At 38.4% G+C, this 26,844-nt stretch overlaps 1 protein-coding gene across 4 annotated transcripts in view; it reads right to left on the reverse strand.

The window, feature by feature from the left end:
* Nucleotides 1–26,844, reverse strand: part of TTC28 (tetratricopeptide repeat domain 28) — a 387,004-nt gene that overhangs the window by 291,975 nt on the left and 68,185 nt on the right. Inside the window, exon 1 of one of the 4 annotated variants that reach the window (XM_059677129.1) lies at nt 11,752–12,582. The exons of the other annotated variants lie outside the window; for them this stretch is intronic. Coding sequence (XP_059533112.1) covers nt 11,752–11,778 — 27 coding nt within the window. The 5' untranslated portion in view covers nt 11,779–12,582. Of the gene's footprint in view, nt 1–11,751; nt 12,583–26,844 lie in introns of those variants that run through there. 4 annotated transcript variants of the gene reach the window in all.

Raw genomic sequence — 26,844 nt, forward strand, 5'->3', positions numbered from 1 at the left:
TCCACCAACTCAGCTGTGACCTCTCCTTTTAGTCACTCTCTCTGGTGATACTTAACATATGCCACCTCAGAGTTCAGGTATTTGTCAACTTGTCTTATCCTCCCTTCTAGAGGAAATGTATTTTATTCATATTTGCATCCCCAACAACTTTAGTAAATGTTTAATCATTTAATCATTTCTTAAAAATTTGATTTTAAATATTATTCCCTTTAGAAGCATATCATTGAAAAAGCCTTTAAAATGACTACAGAGTCCATTAAGAAATTATGTATATTTTAAACTCTGAACACATATCTGGTTCTATTTAACCAAAATTTGTACATTTTCTATTGGTGTTTAAAACTCATCCATGGCAAGATATTATAACCTCTGTGCCTATTAATCTTCCCTGGTTTCTTTGGTCAGTATAAATGTTAATTATATTTTATATGTAATTACACATAGTCAATAACATGTAATTTAAGATCCTTTCTTTAACTGGTATCTCTTAAAGTTAAAATTTTACATATGAATTTTAAACAAAAAGATAAAAAAGTCTACTCCATAATTTTATTCTATTTTAATCAACTTATAAATGTCAGCAGTATGTTCTATCTATATATATAAAAGCCCAGCAACCCGAACAGCGGAACGACCAGAATGACCAGAATGACTGGTGGCTATGGCGCACACTGCGGCAGCCAACCAGCCTGATCCAGGCCCTGATCGCCGCCCTCCCCCTGGCCGGCCCGGCCCCCAATCAGCCCCAACAACCCAATTGGGGGCCGGGCCAGCTGGCCAATCACCCGTGGCCCCTCCCCCCTGCCAGCCCAGCCCAATGGGCCCCCATCGGGGCGGGCCAGCCGGACTCCACCCATGCACGAATTAGTGCACCAGGCCTCTAGTAGATTCATAATAATTTAAAAATTAGCTTTAGGAATTTTACATTCTCATTCATTCTTAATCCAGTATGATGCAATGCAAAGATATATTATGGATCCACTTTTAAAAATAAAGTGAGAGAGTCCTGTTCAAATTGACACTGATCATTTACCCATAGTTACAATTGTTTATGGAAACAGTGGTTCCATAATAGCCCAGTTCTAAATTGTTTTGTGACCACTATAAATGGGATAGCAATTAGAACAGTGACAAGTACATCCTGATGATATACTTATCAATGAGATCTATTTCATGTTTGTGTTAACCTATATAAGTTGTTTACTTTTCAGATAAGCTATTCTTGGTCTTTTTGTGTCATCTACTCTGACCTAGAGCTGGTCTTCCCTTGAAATTATGACATATGTAAAGTTTGTTGTCAACATCTCTCTATTTCCACTGTCAGCTATCTCTTTCTCCTGTCCCTCCAAAACAGAGACCCCCCCTTAACACTGCTTCTTGGCTACTCAGGGTCCCTATCAAAGTGACCCCATCTTCCACCTCAAATCAGGCCTCTCAGTGACTATGATCCCAATGTTTCATGAATCCCTCCCTACCAGCTACCTCAAAAAGTTTTAAGACATTTTTCAACGTCTTGCTGTGTGATATACCAGCAAAGCTAACAAACAGAAAACAAATGCTACTGATACATATGCATTTTACCATGGATTTCTTAAGCATTAGCACAAAGGGATTTTAGGAAAATAAGTCACAGAAGATGTATCTAAAAGCAAATTGGTTTTCTTGTGTTTTCAATACATACCATCTATATAACTGGGGGTTTGGGATTTTGTTTTATTTTTTTACAAATAAGCCCAACCCTACGTTGTGAACTAGAGAAGAGGTAGGAGCACTGTCAGTCCTGTGGAAATGGCCCTCTCCTTAGAACAGCGGTGGGGAACATCCGGCCACGGGCAGTAAAGGCCGGAGAAATCACTTGGTCTGGCCCTGCCAAGATATTAGCAATGATTTCATTACATGTTTGACCAAATACAGCAGGCTAATGTTTAAGTTGATAATGTTGTATGGCCTGCAAATGATGTTATAAATATCCAATGGTCCTTGACAGAAAAAGGTTCCCCACCCTGCCTTAGAGTACTCGGTCTAGGGCCAGCCTCTGAAGAGCTACATGCTTCTTCTGAAGGAACCACTTTACCCTCCTGGCACTCTGCTTCTTAATCTGTAAAGTAAATGGTCCTTTAGGTTCCTTTCATTTCTTAAAATGTTTAAATCTCAGTATCATAAATCCTATCTGGCAAAAATCTAGGCTAAAGCAAAAAGAGTTGTTTAAAATAAACAGTATTTGTGTCACACAAAAATAATGTTTTGGTTAATTAATATGTAACTAATTAATATTTAAATAAAGCCCACACTCCTTGGTTGTTTCTTCTCAAAAGTAATCACATATACTCCCTAGGATAGGCAATTCTACCTTTCACATAAACTACTAATACTAGTTCTTTCCACCATAGTATTTTATTGCTTGTATATATTTAAACAAGTTATTGGGGGGTGAGGGAGAAGCCAAGCCAGAAACACTGAAGTTAAGTCAGAAAAGAGAAAACCACAATGGTATTTATCAAATCATTCAGTCTCTGTGATCATGCATCCTCAAATATACCTACCTATCAATAATCAATAGCGTAATAAATATCTCACTTATTAAAAGGTTACTATTTAACCATCTCAACTATCTAAAACCCAGCCTTAAGCCAGAAAGTAAATTTTTTAAAAACTCTCTAAGCAGCCGAACCGGTTTGGCTCAGTGGATAGAGCGTCGGCCTGCGGACTCAAGGGTCCCGGGTTCGATTCCGGTCAAGGGCATGTACGTTGGTTGCGGGCATATCCCCAGTGGGGGGTGTGCAGGAGGCAGCTGATCGATCTCTCTCATCGATGTTTCTGACTTTCTATCCCTCTCCCTTCTTCTCTGTAAAAAATCAATAAAATATATTTTAAAAAAAATAATAAAAATAAAAATAAAAAATAAAAACTCTCTAAGCAGTCAAAATGAAAAGCCACAATTCACACTCTAAAGTTCATATATTCTTAAGAGAAACCCTCATTCAGTGTCTACTTTCTTTTATCTCAGTCACAGCTAAGGCTCAGTTAGTGGCATATTTTACCCACCACAGAAAGGAAACATATATAAAACAGAATTTCAAGAGGTAAGCACATGACAGCAGCATTCCTTTGGGCAACATGTAAAGAAAGATAAAAACTGTACACAGAAGACATGAAAGTATTTTAAAAGAACCAAAAGGGCAATCTGAGGTCATTCAGAATAGGAAAAAATAATTCCACATTTCTTAAAAGCTCCTATAATGTTGCTATATCATAGCAAAGTAGAATAATTCATGCTTGTGATAATAATCCTGAGTAATCAGGAGAACTTTAAATCATGCTTAGCACCTTCTGTGTACGAAGGCAGAAAATGTGTAATGTATTTTAGAAAATTTCACATAAAAAAATGGTTGAAATTTAACAAGGGCTGGCAGTTGAATTAAATTTCAGTTAACAGGAAATTCACAAGAATACCACAGATAAATTAAATATTAGAGTAGCAATTTTTTCCATGGAAACCATGGTAACTATGGAATATTAAAATGCATAATTAATCTCTCAGACACACCGTAGTCTTAATTTTAATATTTATCACCATCATTCCTAACCCCCCAAATATTAATTGGACCATAGTATATTTCTATTTTTTATGTAAAAGATGGCCATACATCAGCAATTTCACATAGTTCAACCTAATGTTTTTACCAAAATTCTTAACAATAAAACAAAGTAGTTTGTATTTTATCTTTTCTTTCTCCAGTCCATCACCTTCTGTTTGAAAAAAAACACACAACTAATTATTAAGTAATAAAGACCCAAAGTCCACCAAAATGATCCTGGTCCCACCACCACTCACTATGACATTTTTCTTTCTACTCCTCAAAAAAAAAAATCTCATTTATGCCTGAGAATCTCAACTTCACAAACACTGCTCCAAAAATATCTAATAGGTCTGTGCTTACTCATACAGCTTTTCACAGATATCACAATTTAGCATGATCCTGAAAATATGTGTATACATTCCTGTTATATTCATTTATAAATATTAAAAATATAAAATATGCTCAACATACTTAATTTTCAGAGCAATGAAGCAACGATCCAGATAAATATAATAGACATTCAAGGTTTTAGTTATATAAAACAAGTGGCATTCAGTCTATTTTCAGATTCAAAATATTGTATTTTTATTTTACTTAAAACAAGGAATACCTACATTGGATAAGTCAAAATAAGGAATCATTTATCCATTCTAAAAATAAACTATTTCTAATCTAATAAGTGTTGTTATGCCAATATTGGCTGTAACAAAGCTATTCCAGGATGTGCAACAAAGTTCCCTCGTGGGTTTCTTCCTTCCATACTCCCTACTATTGCATTTCTAGGTTCAAGTTTAGGTATACTGCATGTTTGAGAGACGATGTAGCCAAACACAATGTGTTCCCACAATGACCTCCTGGCTCCTAACTCCACTTTGACCCTATTCCACAGGTTAACTGCTCTCAAACTCAGAATTGCCTCAATATCTGTGTTTCTACAAGTCTCACCCTCCCCCCCCCCAACATGATGTAAATTTGAAATACTACATCTCACAACTTTAATAATGCTAGAAATATGGGTGCATTTATGAAGGGGCATTGACTTACATAACTAGAAATAAGCAAAAGAAATTTCAGTCCTTTAAGTGTCCAAACTGAGACCATCCAAAAACTTATGTGCAATTTTGATGACTGCCATCAAACTTATTTCCTGTACCCTTTCTAGAAATGTTGTTTATTATACAAAAGTTATAAGCCAAAGGGTACAATTTTATGTCTTTCCTTAAAATATATGCTAAAAGGATGGAATGCTCAAAATAGCAAAGACAGAACTCTAACAGATTAAATAACAGTGTTTATAATTAAAGGGCTCAATTACTATATATGAGAATACTCCTCTTAGCTACAAAAACTAAGAGGGGACTAACAAGAAAGTTTAGTACAAAAGCTCATATAAACCTGATAATGTCAGTTAAATGATATAATTTTTATATCTTTCAATAAAACTACATGGTTTTAGCACATCAATAAAGCAGTCTTAAAGCTGAGACATAACATTGTTATTATTAATGATATAATGAATTCACTGTGGAAGCTAAAGCTACCAGGGATTTCAGGTTTTCCCTTGCTTCTGCTGTGTTTTCCACAGCATGTCATCACCTTGACTGACTAGCAAAGTGAAGGTGGCTGCTGGCTCCCTCTCTTGAAGTTGGGCTAATTAAACTCTGTAGCCTCTCACACTGGCAATACTTACTGGCTAGCTCCTGAACAGTAAAGGTGCCAAATCAAATTTCCTCATCACTGACTTCCTTCACTTCTTATCAAGTCTATCCATCAACCTTCCCCAGCTTCTCAAAGATTCCTGGAAATAGTTTTCTATAGATGGCCATTTCCTACCAATTTTACAAAATCAAAAATATTTAGGGCTGAAGAAAATAAAGATTCACAACAGTGTTTTACAACTATGCCGTTGCTGCATTGATGTCTTATGATAAGCTGTAAGATACGTCAACTATAACTACAATTTTTTTCCATTTTTTTTCAATAGAGGTGAAGTTTGTATAACGTAAAATTAACCATTTAAAGTGTGCAATGTGGTTGCATTTAGTATACCCAAAATGTACAACCACCACTTTTATAACTGTGACTTTATTTTTAATAGGTTCATGGTTATTATCCCTTTAATAAATTACCCTCCCTTATAATCAATATGGGGTTCTGAGAGGGTGAGAATAGATAGAGATAAACTTGCGAGTTAGGCCATTTCCAATAATTGGCAAGTCAGAGAATTTTGCCTACGGGTTGAAGATCATTGCCCATAACTGCATTACATTTTTTCAAATATTCACCCATTGAGTTCCTACTCTGTGCCTATCCCTCAAAGCCCTACAATGGTAGAGACAGACAGACATACTAACAGTTCCAGTACAGGGCTATGACTGCGGCCCATACAAGGAGGTGTGGCCAACTGTGCCCAGCAATTATAGAATTCATACAGACAAGGTTGTGCTAGTTCTTAAAGCATAACCAGGGACAAAAGGAAGACAAGTTAGAGTATGAGGGGAAGGCATTCTAGGCAAAAGAAGGACTTACATGCAAAACAGAATCCTGGTGAACCATATCCAACTAGATTGTAGGGTACAATCGTACTAACACGAAAAACGTAGTAAACATATTTATGTGTCTTACATTATATCCTCAAAGTCACATTAAAAGCTAGATGCCAGTCACATTAAATAGATAAGACATCTGAAGTACAGAGAGATTAAATAACTTGGTTACACAGCTATTAAGCTGGAATTCAAACTCAGGCAGTCTAGCTTCAGAGCCCATCCTCTTCATCACTATATAACCTACACTACATTCTTTTTTCTTCTTTTAATAAAATTAATCACTTAAGGCAAGCCTTTTCACGATGGAAATGACAGTGTACCATAGCACATTGACGGTGACAGGAACAATGAGTGGGCACCACTAAGAACCCCTTGTGGCCTATGAACAAATGAGGACACAAGTGTCAAACTATCTTGAAAGATCAGTAAAGCTTAATTTATCTCTTGTTCTTTTATATTTAAAAATACATAAAAACAGAAGTTCTCATATTTTCCCTGGAACCCCGTCATTGTCTTGCGTACCCGCTAGAACAAGGTGGGCTTACCCCAGTTTGGAGGCCTCTACTAGCTAATGGAGAGACTTGGCAGGACTTCAAGAAGGTGAATAAAAAAAAGGACATCTGTAATACTTTCAATAAATACTAAATAAATAAGTGGTTTTGCCTAATGAATAAAAAGGTGAATAATGTGTTGTTTTTAACAATTACTCTAAAAGGAATAAGAAGGAAAAGCCAGAGAATAAAAGGGGAACAGGGATGAAAAATCATTAGGATGCCATTTGCAATAGACCCAGCAAGTGATGATGAGGAGCTAAACTATAACAGTGGGGGATCGGATGTGAAAGATTAACGGATGTGCCCAAGAACACAAGTCATGGGAACTGTCAGAATCAAAACCTGGGTCTCTAGCTGCACTGACCTGGGGATGGTAGATAGAATGGATTTGCAGAAAGACCTTTGTCGTGGAATTTCTAAGCCTTCTCTTTAAAACTACTTTTGTCCACAATGCTCAATTCTTTTTAAGTCTAATTTTATACTATCAAACCAACTGTGGCCCAAAGTAAATAATTTAATCATATCAACTAGCACAGCATTTAGGAAGGTAACTAAGTAATTTAGTACAGCTGCATTAAAATATGAGACTTAAGCTTCCTAATCCAGAAAGAAAATACTTTATCACAGAGAAAATGCAAGGATTTGAAATGCACTCTTTTGTAAAAGTAATAAGCTATTCCAAGAGACAAATTTACAGGATGAAATCTTTACAAGTGAGCTTCCAAATAAGCTTTTTAAATGAAGCTCCATCAGAGAAGTCATTTAAGAAGCCAGATTCACATTATATTAATGTGACAAGTGTAACAAGATAAATACATCATATGATTCTAAAATGACATTATTAATGTAGCTTATGTGACACATTCCTATTAATGATCTTTTATTATGTGTGAACAGTAAAATAACATTAGATAAGCAATAAAAAAATCCAATCAGCAGCAGCTTCCTGAAGGTTCTGACTGCAGTCTTACTTACACAGTGTTATCTGATACTAATCCCTGGATTTTAAAGAGCAGAAATCAATCACTTCAGAAGTGTAAACAAGCATGTTCCTATGAGATGAGCATTTTAATTACTATCATTTCTGCAAATACAAGATAAAAGTAATGTGCTGCATGATAGCCTATTACTATAAAAACAGGGGGAAGTACATTTTGCCAGGGCAATAAGGTTATGTTAGTAAAAAGAATCATCACATGGATCAAGAGCCTGGTCCCTGGAGCCTGGTGGTGTGTCTTAACAATGACTGCCATGGAGATTTTGTGAAAGTATACTTGTCCCCTCCCTCCCTGATGTTGTCTACAAAATATCAGAAGTGAGTGTCCAAACATTCTGGTTTCTTTAATAATCCACTCCAGTCTAATATCTATGAATCAACTGAAATATGTTAAACCTTTTTACATTTAAAGTTCATACCCCCTCTTAGAATAAAGTCTAAAAATACCAGTTGTATAAAGTAATAGTTCTTATTTACCTTTATATCAAATAACTATTGTTTGAGCATCTATATTATCTTTGGCACCAAAAAAGAGGTGTGAGCTCAGCAGGTGTAGCTCAGTAGCTCAGTGTAGACCTGTAAATCAGGAAGTCATGGTTCAAATTCCCAGTCAGGGCACATATCCAGGTTGTGGGCTCAATCTCCAGTGTGGGGCGTGCAGGAGGCAGCTGATCAATGATTATCTTTCATCATTGATATTTCTATCTCTCCCTCTCCCTTCTTCTCTGAAATCAATAAAAATATATAAACTCTTTTTAAAAGAGTTGTGAGATATGGTTCTTATACTCAAGGAGCTTGAAGTATAGAGAGGCAGGATATATACATAAAAAGATAAAGATATACATAAAAGAGATATAAAGGTTACTATCAATAAAAAAAAAAGCCATCAGCCTAAAAGGACGTAGATTCTAAATGCTCCAAGAATTTTGAGGTAGATAAAATCACTGTGTTTCTTCAAGAAGAAGGGGAGGCAAGAAGTGCGTCTTGGTGCTGATATCTAGAAAGAGGAAGCAAAGCTATGGCTAACCTTCATATACTGGGATCATTTCAGCTCTCAGGCTTTATCTTTCTGGTATAAAGAGCCCTGGTCATCAAAATCCCCAAGTACACACGCGAAGAACACATGTCTTGAAGTAAATAACGCCTGGTCTAACCTCAGCTCTGATGCTGCCATGCTGTGTGACTCTGATTAAGTCATTTCACTCCAAATCTATTTCCTTATCTGCAAAATGCAAAATATAACACCTATCACTTCATTAGATAGCTAGAGAGCAAGCAGAGACGCCTAGCATAGAGCAGGTACATAAAAAATGGCACCTGCTATTTGTGTGATATTAAATTCCATCCTTACCATAATGCCATCACAACTGCACAGAATCTTGCTATTAGGGGAATTACAGGGCCCTTGGTGGGAGGCACACTGTACTCTGGAAGACTGGGCCCTAAGCTCCTCACTAGTCCTGAAGGTGGAACACAATTAATCATGTTCTGGTGGTTTCTTTGTGAAAAAGTAGCAGATCCTACTTAAATCCTCCAGAGCCCACATTCTGAATTTTAGTATTTAGTTTAACCCAGCAAATAAGCAAAGAAAAGCAGAGTGAAGAGCTCCCCTTCAATCTTGTACCCCAGCTGCATGCTCAGCTAGAAACAAAGAAACCTAGAACCTAGGGTCTTTCTCTCATAGTGAGACCAGCATGAACAGAAGCCAGCACTGGTAGAGGCTGACTGGGCACTATGATAGCAACTTACCAACAATCCTAGTCATGGTGGCCAGCTAGAGACAAATGGTACTTGTAGCTGCCGTCTGTGGATGATATCCCTAGCTTTGTTAAAATCACATCAATGCAGTCTCACTTTTCATCTGTAGTGTAAATGGTTTTTGTGAAACAGTTTGGCAAAACACATGGCATGTGACTGTACCACTACAAATGTGTTAACAGACTCAGCCAGAAACCATGGCAGTGATCTGATCATGTGAATATTCTTGCAGGAGTAAGAAAATAAACCTAATCTTTGTAAAGACTTACTGGTGCCCTACCAGAGTTTAATATTGAGTCTCTTCCAAGGAACCTTCTATTTCCAATGTAGAAGCAAGAATTGTTCTCAAGCTACCACCAAATAATCATACAATATTTGATGGCTCAGCTTATTTTTTAATCTCCTATGACCTCTTCAGAATTATATCTGGATCCTTAGAACATGATTTGGGATTATGAATACAGTGAATAAACACAACCTTCTGGTATAGCAATTTAAGCATCAGAGTGAATAAATACTGCGGAGTGAATCCTAACACTTGAAACAGAATCTTCCAGAGTCCAGAAATCCACCTGACTGCCAAGAATAATACTTCCGTGGTTCAAGCAATACCAGTACCCAGAGGGGTTTTCACAGACATAACCACATGAGTTACTGCATATTGGGTAAAATAGAAAAAACAGACATTTATGAATGTATAGTTTGCAGACATCTTAAAAGTACTCATAAATATGCAATTTACAAATATAGAAGAAATTGAGGGGGAAGGCTTCAGGAATATACAGCATCTGTTTAAACTGCTTACTTAACTATATGGTTTCTTCTATGGGTTTTCCTCATTCTAACTCTGATTTTTATGAGGATCTGGGTGGAAGATACATGGATCTCTTAACTAAAATAAACCAATCTCACTGAAAGAAGCTCTATGATGAGAACGAATATATGAAAGATTCTGACTTCAGAATGAGGGAGAAATGACTTAGTGTCAGAGATCAAAATTGAATCAATTAGATAGCAAGGAAAACCTTTCCATTCACCAGGCTATACTGAATCAGGGTTTGTTAGAATCTCTAGCAATAAAACAAATGCACGATATCTTCTCATGCATTTCACACGATTTCTATTTCAGCTCTGATGTAAAACATGGTATCACACATCATGCCACAAAGAAAGAGTCAGTTTAGCTAGTTCAAGTAAAACACCAGGCAGCTGCTACCAGAGACAGGTCATGGCTGGGGAAGGGCACAGCACATTCAGTTCCTATGTTTTCCCTCAGAAGAATGTCAATAAAAACCGTGGCCAACTGAGGAGGGAGGTGGGGGGTGGTGTCGTGCTGTGCAGTGAACCACTGGGTTCATCTAACAGCGCCAGTCAGACAAGTTAGCAAAAGGGAGCCCTAGCCAAACCTACAGATGCCAGCAACTTGAAGAAAGCTGTCTTTCTCCCTGACCGTCCTGGGGTAGGGACCAGTCCCACATTTAGAAACGTTATTTCTGGGACCAATAGCAATTTATTTTGATAGAACCACTGGAATTTTTTTTCTTGAGTTCTCAACAAAGGAGCCATATTAGGAAATAATCTTGCAAAAAGCAAGTGCCCCCTCCCCCTCTTCCCCACAATCGATGTACACACGCCCGTGCACACTGACACGCACAAGACACACACCAGTGCACAATGGCCGGCGCTCTCACTCACGCGGGCCCACACGACTGCCCAGGAACCCCGCAGGCAGAAGGCCCTCCTGGGCAGGGCCCCAGGCATTCGGTCAGGAGGCCCCGCAGCCTCTGGCTGCACAGGAACCAGCTGCTGGGCGGTTTGTGCTGGGGATGCTCGCCCCCCAGCGGGGCCCTGGGGAAGCGGCTGCCAGCAGCTTGGAGCCTATTAACCCCTTGGGGAAGTAGGTGCTACAACACCCACCTGCGGGGACACTGCAATGTGTCGGGGTACAGCCCCAAATGGCTCCCAGTGAATGGGGCGTTCCCTAGTCCTTGGCAGCTCTTGGCTGGCTCCTGCAAAGCTAATCGTGTCCCTGACTCCTCAGGGCTTCTAAAGCCACGGGTGTTTCCGAGCTGTCACCCCGGAGGCTCAGTCCAGACAAACCAAGAAGGAAAAACTTCAGCGGGCAGTGGACGCCGACCAGACTTGGTAACTCGTCCCTAAGGGAGTGGCACAAGTCCCTGAGGGGACAGAGCTGCTGGAACCGGCCAGCCCAGCAAACTACGGAGGCAGTGGAGGGAGCCAAGGGCCACCGCTCCCTGTCACCCTTCCCTGCGGAGGGCATCCGGGCCCCGTCCCCACTCCAGGACACTTACCTTCTTCCGGGGCTGCCATTTCATCATATTTGTACAGCCGATACGTGGAACATCAAGATGCTGGCTGGGGGCTGGGGGCAGACGCAGGGCAGCAGCGACTGCAAGTCATGCTGCCTCCCTCCCACCCACTAATTCTTTCCCATGTTCACTGCGAAGGGAAAAAGCCCAGGAGAGTCCAGCCTTTTCGCTTTCAGTTCAATGAAAAGTATCCCCAAACCACGAACACACTTCCCACTGGGCTAGGAAGTCCCAGCAGCCAGCGTACTCCTCCTGCCAAAGCGGGGCATTTTCCGCCGGCCAGCGCCTGCAAAGGGAGCCTGTGGCAAGGGGTCTCCCAGCCGCTGCGGAGACCCTCCCTCAGAGAAGAGCTGGAAAACACGAGCTGCTACAGAAACCCAGCCGGGCTTCTGCCATCCAAACCCCTTTTGGCGAATTCTCCTCTTCTCAAAAAAAAAAAAAGAGAAAGAAAGAAAGAAAAAAAAAAAAGAAAAAAAGATTAGACAAGCAATCAAACCCTCACGCGCAGCCTGGAGCAATTCCCAAAATTCTGGGTGTATTTCTCGTTTGTAAAATTTAGCAAAGAAAATTCCAAAGATCTGTATCAGAGCTTCTTTACGCTGTTTTCTCTTCCTTCTTGGATAACTTGGGGAAAGGATCTGCCTTTCCCCAAATGCCTACCTTCCCTAAACACTGTAAATAGGAAAACTTGGTTTGTGTGTTTAGATTTTTTTTTTAATTCCCAAGAACCTTAGTGGGGAAAGGCTGGAAGGAAATCCTGCAAGAACCCAACTCCACAGCTCAGTCTGCACTAATGACTTCCTTCCCTTCAGCGCGAGCGAACAGCCAGCCCAGCTCCAGCCACACGGCGCAAACGGCTTCTGGGTCTTAGTGCCACGACATCTGCTCCAAAGCAAAAAGTAAAACAAGCATTTCGGAGGTACCCAACAGCTCCTAAGGAATCGAAGCCAGAAGAGACCGACAAAATCAGGAAATCATTTCAAAAGATGCACTTAGATTTGTGAGTGATGTTGAGAGACAAAAGGAACAGGAAAGGACTCTAGATCAAAAGGCTACAAAATCTGAATGTGTGATTTGAAGCAAAAGGATTTGAGTATCTGACAAGATAAAAAAATTAATCAAGAATAGACTCTGTATATAATAAAATAAAAACAGGCCACAAACTAAACACTAAATGTAAGGATAGGAAAAAGAAGTTTAATTTTTAGGAAATATACCTATAGATGAGTATATATATATATGTCTCCATAGATAGATGACACATAGATAAACTTGAGATAGGTAGGTAGGTAGATAGATAAGGAGTTGAAGCTTACTTTAAGGGACAATATGTACTGCTAAAACAATACCACAAACACCCATTTACCTGCCCTCAAACTTCAGTAGAATATTACCAGCTCCTCCGACATCTCTGTGGCCCTTCCAGGCCCTATCTCCTAATCCCTAACGGTGACCACCAGCCCAAATTTTGTGGTGATTATTCTCTTGCTTTTCTTTCTGTTATCCATATATGTATCTGTCCCTAAGCAATGCATTGCTTAGTTTTCATTTTTGATCTCTGTATAAATAAAATCACTTTATGTAAAAAAAAAAGACTCTGCTTCTCTAAATTTAGCATTATTTCTTACTATAAAAAAATACTTCTATAGAGATTGAGTTTCATTTATCTTCTGTAAAATGATTCCATCCTATTTAAGGAGATACATCTCTAAATACAAAATACTATGTAATTTTATTATTTGATGTCCAACATGTCTATCAACTCCTATCCCATCATGAGGTTATTTTGATAGCTAGGATTATAAAAAGTAATAAGCTACTAAAATACTAACTGGTGTATATAATGATAGTAACTGGTGTATTATGAGTCCAATGTTCTAACAATGTTTCACTCATTATTCTTAGAGCTCTATATGCATTGGCAGGATTGGCTGACATGGGTGATTATATGCAGATTGGATGTTAGCTATATTATAAATGTCATTAAAATAGTCAAAGCAGCCCTGGCCGCTTTTGTTCAGTGGTTAGAGCGTTGACCTATGGACTTTAGGGTCTCAGGTCTGATTCCTGGTCAAGAGCATGTACCTGGGCTGCGGATTCACTCCACACCCCTGGTCAGGATGCATGCGGAAGGCAACCAATAGATGTGTCTCTCTCACATCAATGTTTCTCTCTTTTACTCTCCCCTCCCCGCTCTCTTCCACTCTCTCTCTGAAAAGCAATGGAAGGGGTATCCTCAGGTGAGGATTAAAAACAAGTAAAATAAAATAGTCAAAACAGTTAACTGAAACAGATTACTTTTGAGATCTTTTCTAAGCCTAAGAGCCTGAAATTTAAGTGAAAACATTATCTTTGTAATAATATGAATTATAGCTGAATGAATAGGTACTATTTCTTAAGTCACTACTCTATGCCAGCATCTATTCCTGCAATTATTATCTCACAGCCCAGCAAGGAAGGTCCTCATTTTCCAGATGAGGACACACATTCAGAGAGGTCACTTGTTCAACCAAGACAACAGCACACAGAAGGTGATAAGACTGGAATTCAGACCCACAATGAACTGATTCCAGAGCCTAAGCCCTTTCCACGATGTACATTAGAGCTATACACCGACCTTACCTCTCATCTTGGTAACACATTAACCAAATTAAGTCACAGGTAACACCTATGACTTAAGCACCTATTATTTGCCAACCCCTGTTCCAGGCACTAGAAATGAGTAACAGGCTGTCCATGCTCTTGTAATTACGTACTGCTGGCAGCAGTCACAAATAATATCAATACTCTGCATATGTTCTGACATTCAAGTCATTCTGCACAGCTTAATTTGAATATCCTACTCGCATGGGAAGTTCAATAAATTCCAAACCAAATTCACCAATCTATCGCAAAATTGGCTTATTTTGCCAACTTTCCTTTATCTCTCCATAGCATTGTTACTCTTCCAGGATCACAAACTGAAACCTTAACATCATTCCTTACATCTAATCTATCACCAAGTGCTTTCACTTCTTTCTTAGACATTGCTTTCAAATTCCTATCGCTGACATCTGAGGCCAGAGCCTCATAAAACAAACATATATTAAGTACCAATGAGGAGGAAAGCATCATGTAGGTGAAGGCTATGTCTATGCTGAAAGAAGTTACAAAAAAGTTAGGACAGAACAGAAAACCTATAGGAAGACAACCAAGCATTGCCTTATCAGTTAAGCAACACATGAGTTATGTATTAAATAAGTGTTCCAGGAGTTAGAATGAGAAATTACTGTGAACAGAGATGGTTAAAGAAAGTTTTACAAAGGAATCTGAATTAAAAATTCAGAGATGATACAACTCATTCTAGAGCATAAGGCCAAGGTACCATGGCCAGTAATGCCAACTTCAGGATCTGGACCCCTCAACCTTTCAGAACTCATCTCTTACTTCTCTCTCGGCCCTTACCATACTAGCCGTCTCATGTCCCTTGAATATGTCAAGCATATACTTGTTGCGCCCTCTGCCTGAATCACTCTTCCTCTAGATACCCTCTTGGTTCTGTAGGTTCCTACAAGACTCTGTTCAAATATAAGAAAGGCTGCCTTTCCTCACTTCTTCTAAAATAATAACACCATGATTCACACACAAGTACTTTCTATCTTCCTTGCCCTGGTACATTTTACTTCAAAGCCCTTATGATATACTAGAGACACGATGTACAAAATTCGTACATGGGCAGGCCTTCCTTCCCCAGGCTGCCAGCACCAGCTTCCCTCTGGCACCTGGGACCCAGTCTTCCCTTACAGCCCTGGCTTTGTCCAGAAGGTCATCCAGAAGGATATCTGGTCTAATTAGCATATTATGCTTTTATTATTATAGAAGATATTTTGTTTATTTGTCTTATGCATCCCACAAAAACATAAATTCCAAGGAAGCAGGGACTTTGTTATAATACCAACATCCAGTAAATCGTGCCTGTCACAATAAGCAATCAATAAATATTTGATGAATAAAACAACAAGAAAAAAAAGAGAAAAAGAATAATGTGGGCAAGGGAGGCAAGCATACATGTAAGATATGTGTTCAAGATACAAAATATTGACCTGCCTAAAATATAAGGCTTAAGTATAAGAATGTCAGAGGTAGTGACTTTGTTTTGTTCAGCTTTATAATCCCCATGGCTCAAAACAGTGTCTGGTACAGCAGAGGTGCTCAATATTTAGGGGATAAAAGAATAGGGAGTAAGGGATGGGGGTAGGAGGGTGGAGAATGAACAGTAAATGAGTGACATTCCATTCCATATTTTGGCAAGGTGTGTTAGAACCAAATTGTAGGGAACATTGTAAGGCAAAGAAATTTGGACTTTATCCTGTAGAATGCAGAGCACTGAAGGTTAACAGTAGGCAAAGGACATAGTGAAAGCAGCATTTTAAAGCAATCTAACATATAACAAAATATTAACTATGACATTATAAGGTTGTTTTAATATAAGCCTTTAGGTTTGTTTAAATTATTTACATGATTAAATGTTTATTATGACCATTTGACAGATATCAAAACTGGAATTCAGAGGGGTTAAATGACCTCTGAATGTCACACTGAGAGTTAATGGCAACAGGAGGGCAAGAACCCAGAGTTTATAAACCAATGCCTAAGCAATTACAGCAGGGACCTACAATTGCTTAGGGGTCAGGAGAAAAGGTTCTATTTTCCACTCCGTTTCTGACTTGCTATATAACAGAATGGCAAGGCAGGTGAATGAATAAGTGAAGCAGAATCGGGTATAAGACAAAAGGAAATTGTAAGGACTGCTAACCTGGAGATATATAAATCCTGTAAAAAAGGTAGCTAAGTAACTCTAGCCAATTAATGTCCTGCAGGAATATCACTCCAATCCCCTAATTTTCACAAGAGGCTAAAAATTTCCTGATTTTTAACCATTTGCTCAAAAATTTTAAAGCATCTTAACAGGCCAAACAAAACATGCCTGTAGGTCTGAATTCCATCTGCAAGCCCTAATTTGTGACTGCTGGTTTAAACCACTCAAGGCTTCACTTTCCCATATGTAAATTAAGGGACCTACATGGTTCCTAATCTGTGGGGTGGTTTTCTGAAGGCATTTGTGAATCCTCATGCATATCACACAAGGTGTGTGGACTAAAGAGCAATCTCCCATGCTCAGATGTTATTGGACTTAATAAAAGACAAAGTTATTTAAATTGGGGGGAAAGAGGTCTGAGAACAGTGGCTGTCTCAGGAAAGGAGACAGAAAATATATTTAGGTTTCCATAGAAAGACAGAACCAATCTAAAACTTCAAAGTAATACAAGCCTTTAAATTGGTTTTCAATTTTTTAGGTGTAGTTCCTTTGGGTCACTTATTTGTATGACATTTCTTCCTCTGCTGTCTGGTAAGTGTTTCAGCTTTCATTTAATAGGTACCACTCAACAGAAGACCATTAGCTAGAAGCCTTTAAATACCAATACTATTTTAAATTACCTTATTGTTTTTCCTTTGTGTCTTTATTTATTTTGTTTACTCCAAGTTGAATCAGTAATTATACCTGAAATATTTAAGGAATTACTATTATTGCAATATATATTCTCCATTAGGATTATTAATATAGTGCTACCAAGCTAACAGTTCAAAATGGTGTCATTTAGCGTTTTGTTTCAAAGATCTGATATCAAACAGTAAGAACACTTTTTCTCAGATCTGCAGCTACCAGAAGACATTTTTACAACTCCTTCATTTCTTAATGTAGCACTTCTCAAATCACTTCCCTAAAAGATATATTGTAAAAGTCTATTAAAATAGTATTTCCTCAGCCCTGACCTGTTTGGCTCAGTGGATAGATCATCGGCCTGTGGACTGGAAGGTCCCAGGTTCAATTCTGGTCAAGGGCATGTACCTTGGTTGCGGGCACATCCCCGTTAGGAGGTGTGCAGGAGGCAGCTAATCGATGTTTCTCTCTCATCAATGTTTCTATCTCTCTCCCTTCCTCTCTGTAAAAAAATCAATAAAATATATTTAAAAAATAAAATAAAATAGTATTTCCTCATTAACTACTTGACAATTCAAATTTGAACAAAAAGTAAAAGAGAGGAAATGAAGAAAACAGTTTTCATTGCTCTGAATTTCTTCAATATTTCCTAGGAAGTTATATGTCTGACACTGATCAGAAGGTAAATACCTGAAAAGGCTAGCCTCATACTTATTTAGATTTATTGTTTTTAGAAGCAGGATATTAAATTACATGTGAAACAGTATTTGAAAAAATCTATTAATATTCCTAAAGACGTCTAAATTATTTTCAATTATCTAAAGAGGTGTTAGAAAAGTAAAGGGATAAAGCTAGAAACAGATTTGAGACCAAAAAAGTTTGCTTCATTAGTGATATTTCACACACTTGAGTGCTTTCAAAGTCTAGAGAGGACTTGCTTTGCTAAAGCCAGAAAACCAAAGGAACCTGTGACAGTAAGTCCTTACCCACCTCACTTCCCTCACTATCGGGTAGTGCCAGAGAGGCTGAAGCCCAGTGCTTTACAGTCAACACACGCTGACTGAGTACTCATTCTATACAAGGGACTAGACTAGGCACTGTGAGAGGAGACAAAAACAAATCAGATGATTTTTGCACCGGAGGAGATAGCAGTATGGTGAAGGTCAAAGGAGAAAACAGATATGCAACTAATAAAAATAACAACCACTCCTAACATTTCCTGGTCCTGCTATTCCTTTGACTCTTTTTTAAAAATATATTTCTATTGATTTCAGAAAGGAAGGGAAAGGGAGAGATAGAAACATCCATAATGAGAGAGAATCACTGATCAGCTGTCTCCTGCAACCAGGGCATGTGCCCTTGACTGGAAGAGAACCTGGAACCCTTAAGTCCGCAGGCCGATGCTCTATACACTGAGCCAACCCAGCTAGGGCCCTTTGACTCTTTAAGAGCCCAAACTCTTAGTGCAAGCTAAGTGCTAGAAGAATAGAGTAAGTAATCATGTGTTCTCTCTTTAAGACTATGGAAGCCCTGCTCTGCCGGGTTGCTTAGTGGTTAGAGTGTCAGCCCTCCGACCGAAGGAAGGCAGGTTTGATTACCTATCAAGGGCACATACCTCGATTGAGGGTTTGATCCCTCTCTCTCTCACACTGATGTTTCTTTCTCTCTTTCTCTTTCTTCCTCCTCTCTCCCTTTCACTCTCTCTGAACATCAATGAACAAATACCCTCAGGTAGGATTAAAAAAAAACAAAAGACTATGGAAGCCCTAAAGAGTAATTAATTCTGACTGTAGTAACTAGAAGAGGTTTTACAGCTGGCCAGCATGGCTAAGCGGTTGAGCATTGACCTATGAACCAGGAGGTTGCGGTTCATCCCGGTCAGGGCACATGCCCAGGTTTTGGGCTTGACCCCCAGTGTGGGGATGTGCAGGAGGCAGCTGATCCATGATTCTCTCTTATCATTGATGTGTCTATCTCTCTCTCTCTCTCTCTCTCTCTCTCTCTCTCTCTCTCTCTCTGAAATCAATAAAAAAAAATTTTTTTGCTTTAAAAACGGTTTTATAGGAAAGGTGGTAAGGTATCCTTTCAAAAAGCAAAGAAAGGGTTTGTGGAGGACTGTTCTAGATTAAAGGAACAGAGCCAAACAGGGAGGTATGAAAATGTAGGCTACATTACCAAGTCATCTAATAAATCTGAAATCTATAATGCAAGGCAATATGGAGTGGAAGTTATGGTTAGAAGGCTGTGAATGCTATTATCTTAACAATATTAATAATAACTATCATTTATTATGTGCCAGGCATTAAAGTATTATATATTTTTGTTGTTGTTGTGTTGATTCTTCCTAATACCTTTATGAGAAGGAACTATTATTATGCCCATTTTACAGAAGAAGAAATTAAGACTAAAGGGTTAAGAAAATTTCCAAAGTATCATGGCTAGAAAGTAATAGAAAGAAAATTCAAGTCAGTTGGACTAGAAAGCCTTGTTCTTAATTCTTGACTTAGAATAAATGATGAGCAAGCACAGGATTTTAATGATTTTAAGCAAGATATCGGCAAATCTATTTGTTTTATGCTAACTCTGGAAGTATTGTGAAAGATAGAAAGAACAGAACAGGCTATATGAACTTTGAGGGAAACAACACAAATGAGGTGAGCTGCATGACCATCCTGGCTTTCTGCCTGGAAACACTTTCTGGACCACAGAGCAGGAAGGGGATCCCAAACAGAGAACAATGATCTTGCTGAGTTGAGGAGACAGAGATCAAAGTTTGGAAGACAAAGTAGCTGGCACATTCAGAATAAAAAATGGAGATGAACTTTAAAGGGGCTACACAGATAAGATACTCCCAAAATCAACACAGGGATCTCCTTGAGTTTAGCTGCATACAAAGTTGCCCGATGTAGGGCGAAAGTCCACAAGGCCAGGCAAAGGGGAGCTGTAAGCAGAACAACTGCCAGAGCTCACTAGGGCTGCAAGACCCCTTCTTCATTACAGGCATCATTAATATCCACGGGACTACTACAATAGGTCCCACTTTGCCTCCTGTAATTCAGTCTCTCCATGTAGCCAGAATGATCTTTCTATAATGTCAATCAGATCATGCATTTCCCATATTTAAAATCCACATAAGGCTTTCCTTTGCAAAAAGAATAAAAGGAAAGCCTTTTAACTATGACCTACAGGCCGCTACATGATCTATCCTCTACCTTTCTCCCTCATCTTTTACCATACTTTCTTTTAACTGTGCTGTGGCCAGACTTGCCTTCTTACGCTTCTCTTAATGATCTTGGTGGCTGCAGTTATGTCTGCCTGGAATTCTCTCTCCAGAATAGGTATTTCCTTCTCAATATTCAAGTTTCTTTTCAAATAGCAAGTTGTCAGGGAGGCCTCCTTACCCAAATTAATTCCTTTCCCTATATTCACTATATAGTCAATTACTTTATTTTGTTTTCTTTATACCACATTTTACAATTTGAAATTGCATTATTTACTCATTTGATCCCCATGTCATCCAAGCAGATTGTAAGGTCTACGGATTGGTATGTATTGTTCACCACTGTAAATCCAGTGCTTAGAACAGTTCCCAACACATATTAGATTCTTATTAAATATTCATTAAATGAATGAGCAAATTTAATGTCAGCTATATGATAAGATTAAATACATATTTCCTGCTGCAGTAAAATTTTCAGCATGGTATTTATTCATCTATCAAGGGATAATTATAAATACATTCACTTCTGAAAGATACACTCTCTCAAGTGACAGAAAAAAGAACCTTTCCCCTTAAATCAGTACTATGCTCAGGCCTAATTCCACAGATGTTCAAATGAAAGAAATAAAAGCTTCTGAAAAAATTGAGCAATAATTACTTCAGCAATAATATGTTTTTATTGCAAGAACTCTAGTACTATCACATTCTATTTTCATTTGTATTAGGAAGAACCTTACAGTACCCAAAAATGGGTGGATAAAATGATCTTCAGATAGTTTAATAAATAAATTAAAAACGCTTTGAAATCTTTAGATGAAATACAAATCACTTGTCAAAAGTACAATCTTATTTGTCAAAACATGAAAATGAAGAAAGAGAAGGCACAGAAATAACGGGCTCAGAGCTGCCAAACTGACAGGCTGTCTTAAGTGAGAAAGTCAAAACATTCATATGGTAATTTTTAAAAGTGCTGTCTATCTTGGCCATCCATATAAAAATATCACAGGGCCTTTTCTTCCTATTTCAAAAGTATGTGTTTGGGCCCTGGCAGTTGGCTCAGTTGGTTGGAGCATCATCCCATACACCAAAAAGTTGAGGTTTGATTCCCAGTCAGGGCACATACCTAGGTAGCGGGTCCGATCCTGGGTCAGATTGGTACAGAAAGCAACTGATCAATGTTTCGCTCTAACATTTCTCTCTCTCTCTCTCTCTCTCTCTCTCTCTCTCTCTCTCTCTCTCTCTCTCTCTCCCCCTCCCTCCTCCCCCCTGCCCCCCTTTCAAATCAATAAACATATCCTTGGGAGAGGATTAAAAAAACAAAAGGTATATGGTTGGGTCAGACAGTAGATATTCTGATTACCAAATTAAGCAACAGCAATTAACTAGTTTTAATTATAAAGTGGAAATATGCTGTGGCAGAAATGCAAACAGAAGGGTATAAAACAGAAAATTAAATTCATCCCTGTTTGAACTTTTCTATGCATAGACAAACTTTTTCCCCCCGATTTACATGATACTTTACATACACACCTGCAATTTGCTTTTCCACTCAAAAGAATATCTAGGACATCTCGTAAGCTATCTCCTCTTATTTTAAATGGCTACATCATATGCAAAATGCAATAACTTCATTGACCCACTGGTAGGATCTGTTTACCTGTGGCCTGCTTTTTAAAGAGTATCTAACACACTCCCATGTTTGTTCCTTATTGGGGCTTCCTTGCCTATTGCCATTATTTCATCTTCTATAACAGTGGTTCTCAACCTTCCTAATGTCGCGATCCTTTAATACAGTTCCTCACGTTGTGATGACCCCCAATTTCATTGTTACAAATTGAACATAATTAAAGCATAGTGATTAATCACAGAAACAATATGTAATTATATATGTGTTTTCCGATGGTCTTAGGCAACCCCTGTGAAAGGGTCATTCAACTGCCAAAGGGCTCGCGACCCACAGGTTGAGAACCGCTGTTCTATAGTTATCATCCAATTGCTTAAAACTGTTAAAAGCAGGATCTCTATCACTTCATCTGTATACCTCTAGTGCCTGCCATGGTGTCTAGTACACAGTAATATAAAATACTTTGTTGAATAAATGACCACTGACTTATCCGAAGACAAATGGCTAATAAGTGACAGAAACATACATATATATATATATATATATATATATATATATATATATACACACACACACACATATATATATACATATACTTATATATATAAATATATATATATACATACATATATATATATATATATATATATATATATATATATATAAAAGGCTAATATGCTAAGTGTCCCACCGTTGGACTGGTTGCTATGATGCGCACTGACACCAAGGAGCAGACACTCAAGGCAGGAGCTGCCATGACATGCACTGGCCATTTACAGAGAAACGGCACCGTGACCTGGCACCCACAAAGCAACACTCAGCTTCCCCCAAGTGGGACACAGGCCCTGCCACCACCCTGGAGTGACAGCCTACCAAATCACAGCCTTTGCTGCCAAGACCCTGGCACAAAATGCAGCCCACAGCCAAGCCCAGCCTGGAAACGGTGGCTGTGGGCGCCAAGTAATGATGTCACGTAGCAACACCCAGCTTCCTCTCCCTAGCAACTAGCCTCCTTGCAGTTTCTTCAGCCCAGGAACCCAACTTGCTTTATAGCCAGGTACAAATGTTTTACACTTTAACCAAATGTCTGTGAAGCATTTTCCTGTGCCTCATCTCATTTGATCCTCACAGAAGTCCTGGAGTAGGTAGATAGGAGACTCAGTGGAATCCTATTTTCGTTTCATTAGGCAGAAAACAGAGATTTAGAAACCTTAGAAACTTGACCTGACTGAAAAGAAGAAATGGTGGACCTTGAAAATTACTTCAGGTTTTCTCACTGCACAGAATATAGTCAAACACTGCTACAGTTAAATATTTTATCCTTTGTTCTCCCTGTGTGATCTACAATAATAATCTGCTTTGTGTTGATATTTACTGCTGTGTTGCTAACAATTACCTGAAAGAGAAATTGGGGTGCTTCACTGAGCTGGAAAAAGTTTAGCTACATCAGAAAGCAGGTCTAATTTAGCAAGTTTATATATATATAAAGCTCTCGCTGGGGCCAATCTCACACGTGTGTTTCGATCTGTCATTGTCGATCGTGAATTTGGTTGACACTTCTATTATAGAGAAAAAACAAATAGATATTAAAATGTTTCTTCTAATTAATTTTTTTCAATGTGCATGAATTTGTGCACCAGGCTACTAGTAACATTATAATTCTCAATCTAGCTATCTCTCTCTCCATTGGATCATAAGATTCCATTGAGTAAATCTTAAAAATTAATGAACACCCTGATATATGTAATATCAAATCCAGTTTTTGCCTTGGCTTTCAAGGTTCCATAATCTGCCCTACCCTCTCTCACAAGCCCTACCCTCCATAACTCTAAAATCAGGTCACCCTAATTTATAAATAGTAATATTGGTCTCCTTTCTGTCATTTCCACCAGTTATACTTACCCCCATCAAGGTCATAGCTTAATCTGTTGCCCTATTCTGGAACTCCCTCCTTTCTTATGTTCTGACACCCCATCATTCACCATGCAGCTTGTCTCAATATCTTCTCTAAATCCATGTTAAAATTATACTTAGTGTATATAGTTTAGTATTAGTTATTCTCTCATGGTTGCATATTTGTATTTCCTTTATTACTTCTGGAAGATATAAGCTATATTTTAGCAATAATATAATAGCTACAATTTATTGAGCAACTGTGATACATTGTACTATGTGTTCAAAATATTCACTGTCCTTCTCTACCTGACCCATTAAAAAAAATCCCCTTCTTTCAGAAGAATTTACTTCCTGCTCAGTGATTGTCAGTTTTGGCTATATGACTAGCTTTGGCCAATAACATATGAGTAGAAGTGGCTATGCCACATCTGAAGAGAATTTTAAGAGCCATCACATGGTCCCACCATACTTCTTTTTCCTCTGCCATGACATGGGCATGTCTCAGATAGGGGCTGAGACCAGTCTGGATCCTACAAGAAAAAAAGGAGTAGGCCTGCAATTGAACTGCAGCCAATGTGAATAAGGATGGTGAGTGAGAACTAAACCTTTGTATTTGTCAGTCACTGAGATTTGGGATTACTACACCAACACAATATAGCACAACCAATATCCCTAAATAATAACACTCCTGCTGCTGCTTTCCCCACCCCTACCTTTCCAGTCTATACAATTATAACATCATCATTATTAGAAATTCCAAGAAGTTACTTGGGGAGTCGTATGGCTTTCCCTACCCTTAATGAAAATGAGGCTGGAGGCTTCGAAGAAAATTAATCATAAAGAGTATTTGTGGTAAAAGAAGACTGGCATCTGATTCCCTATTTGGATAATCCGACAAGATGTTCAAGCATGTAAGAACACAGCTCAGTAGGCCTCACCAGGCCCAAGAATTTACATATCAAACAAATTTCCAGGTGATGCTGATGTTGGTAGTCCAGAGAACACACCTTGAGAGTTACTGGGTAGGCAACAAATAGTTTATCTGCCCTAATAATTTGAGAGAACTAGCAGAAAGGGGGCAGAATAGCTTAAACTCCTATCATTTGGTATGGCAAAGATACAACAATTTCCAAAATTTAGACACCATAGAAGATGGCTTGGGACATCTTGCTGGTATCCCATCCAAGAAGACTACCTAGAGGCAAAGGGATTCCAGCAGCAGGAGGCCTTTAGAATGTGTCCACTAGAGGTGGACACAGGCTGGAAAAGAGTCTCTCATATTAAGAAACTACAATGGAGAAGCTCCTAAAGGGTCCTCAAAATAGTCACACATGTGTTCCCATAAGAACTAGCCTTTGGACACCTGCCAATGATGGCCAGAGAGACTGCACCAATCAACAGTGAGTGATCTACAACTGCACCAATCAACAGTGAGTGATCTACAACTGCACCAATCAACAGTGAGTGATCTACAACTGCACCAATCAACAGTGAGTGATCTACAACTGCACCAATCAAGTGAGAGACATTTAACCCTTTCTACCTCCTTCCTTCTAATACACTGGAAGAGCTAGAAATCCAGAAGAGATGGGGAAGAAAAGTTTTCCTGATGAAGCCTGGGGCACTGGCTCTGAAAAAAGAAGAAAGGAAGAACTTTAAATTTGATATAATATTGGAGTTTTAAATTAAGCCAGAATAAAATTTTAAATACCCCAAAAAGCACACAGAAAGTTATGGAACCTGGAATTTGACGAGAAAGAGAGATTTGGCAGAGCATGGTTGAAGGAAGTGCTTTTAGAAGAATAAAGCTTTGTCATGTTTATACCCCATAAGATTGGTGAGGAAGCCAGATGCTAATTTAGCACCTCCATTTTCTTGATTAGATACATATCTTTTATAGTTTCTTGATGATGCTTACTTTTCAATTTTCTTCACAAAATGTTTTTCTTATCTATGAAAAAGACTAAATTAGAGTGTGATAAGAGTCTATTGGTCTTCATTTACTCACTTCAGAAGGGAAAATATCACCAGATTTGTATCTTCTTTGGAAAAGGATTTAAAAAATCTCTTTCTCTCTCAGTAGCAACACTTGTATTTTATCTCTACTTTTTCTACTATCTCTAACTTCCCTCCCTGTTTCCTTTTCAATACTGAAAGAGATGGCACTTGTGCAGTGTTGACCCTCCAAGGATTTTTACATCCACCTAACTGAACTATACCATTCTTCACTGCTTTAATATCCTCTTCCAGAACAGAAGGAAGCAATACCACTTGGAAGCCATTTAGATTAAGCCAAATTTCAATTTACGAAAGAACTTGAAATGACCTAATATTGTGGTCTTTTATAGACTTCACACCAGATGCTTTCCATTTTATAGATTCCCCCAAAACTTCAATTTCTCACTGTATTTCTGCACTTCTGTGTCCTATGACCATATATAATGAGCAGAACCATAAAACAGCATATATTTACATTTTCTGGTTACCGACTTAGGTTTACTGACAAACTCTGGTTTCTTTCATTTGGGACAAAACTATTTCCTTCAGCTGTCTTCCTAAAATACAATTATTAGGGTGATTCTGCATGTAGGAAAATTTCAGAAATACAATAGGTAAGATACAGATAATAAGAAAACCAGAGCTAAATTTTATTTAAAAATACATATCTAAATTCTAGAAATAGTCAATTCCCCAACTTTATATGAGGCAGAGAAGAAGTCTTAACTTGGAATGATTATATTAGTCAGAGTTAGATTTAGCTGCATGCATTAGGTGACTCAAAATAACAGTGGCTTAACTAAGTGAGAAGTTTAATTTTCTCATATAATATAAAAACAGTTCAGCTGGGCCAGC

This window comes from Myotis daubentonii, chromosome 19, assembly GCF_963259705.1.
Source record: "Myotis daubentonii chromosome 19, mMyoDau2.1, whole genome shotgun sequence".
NCBI classification, from domain to species: Eukaryota; Metazoa; Chordata; class Mammalia; order Chiroptera; family Vespertilionidae; genus Myotis; species Myotis daubentonii.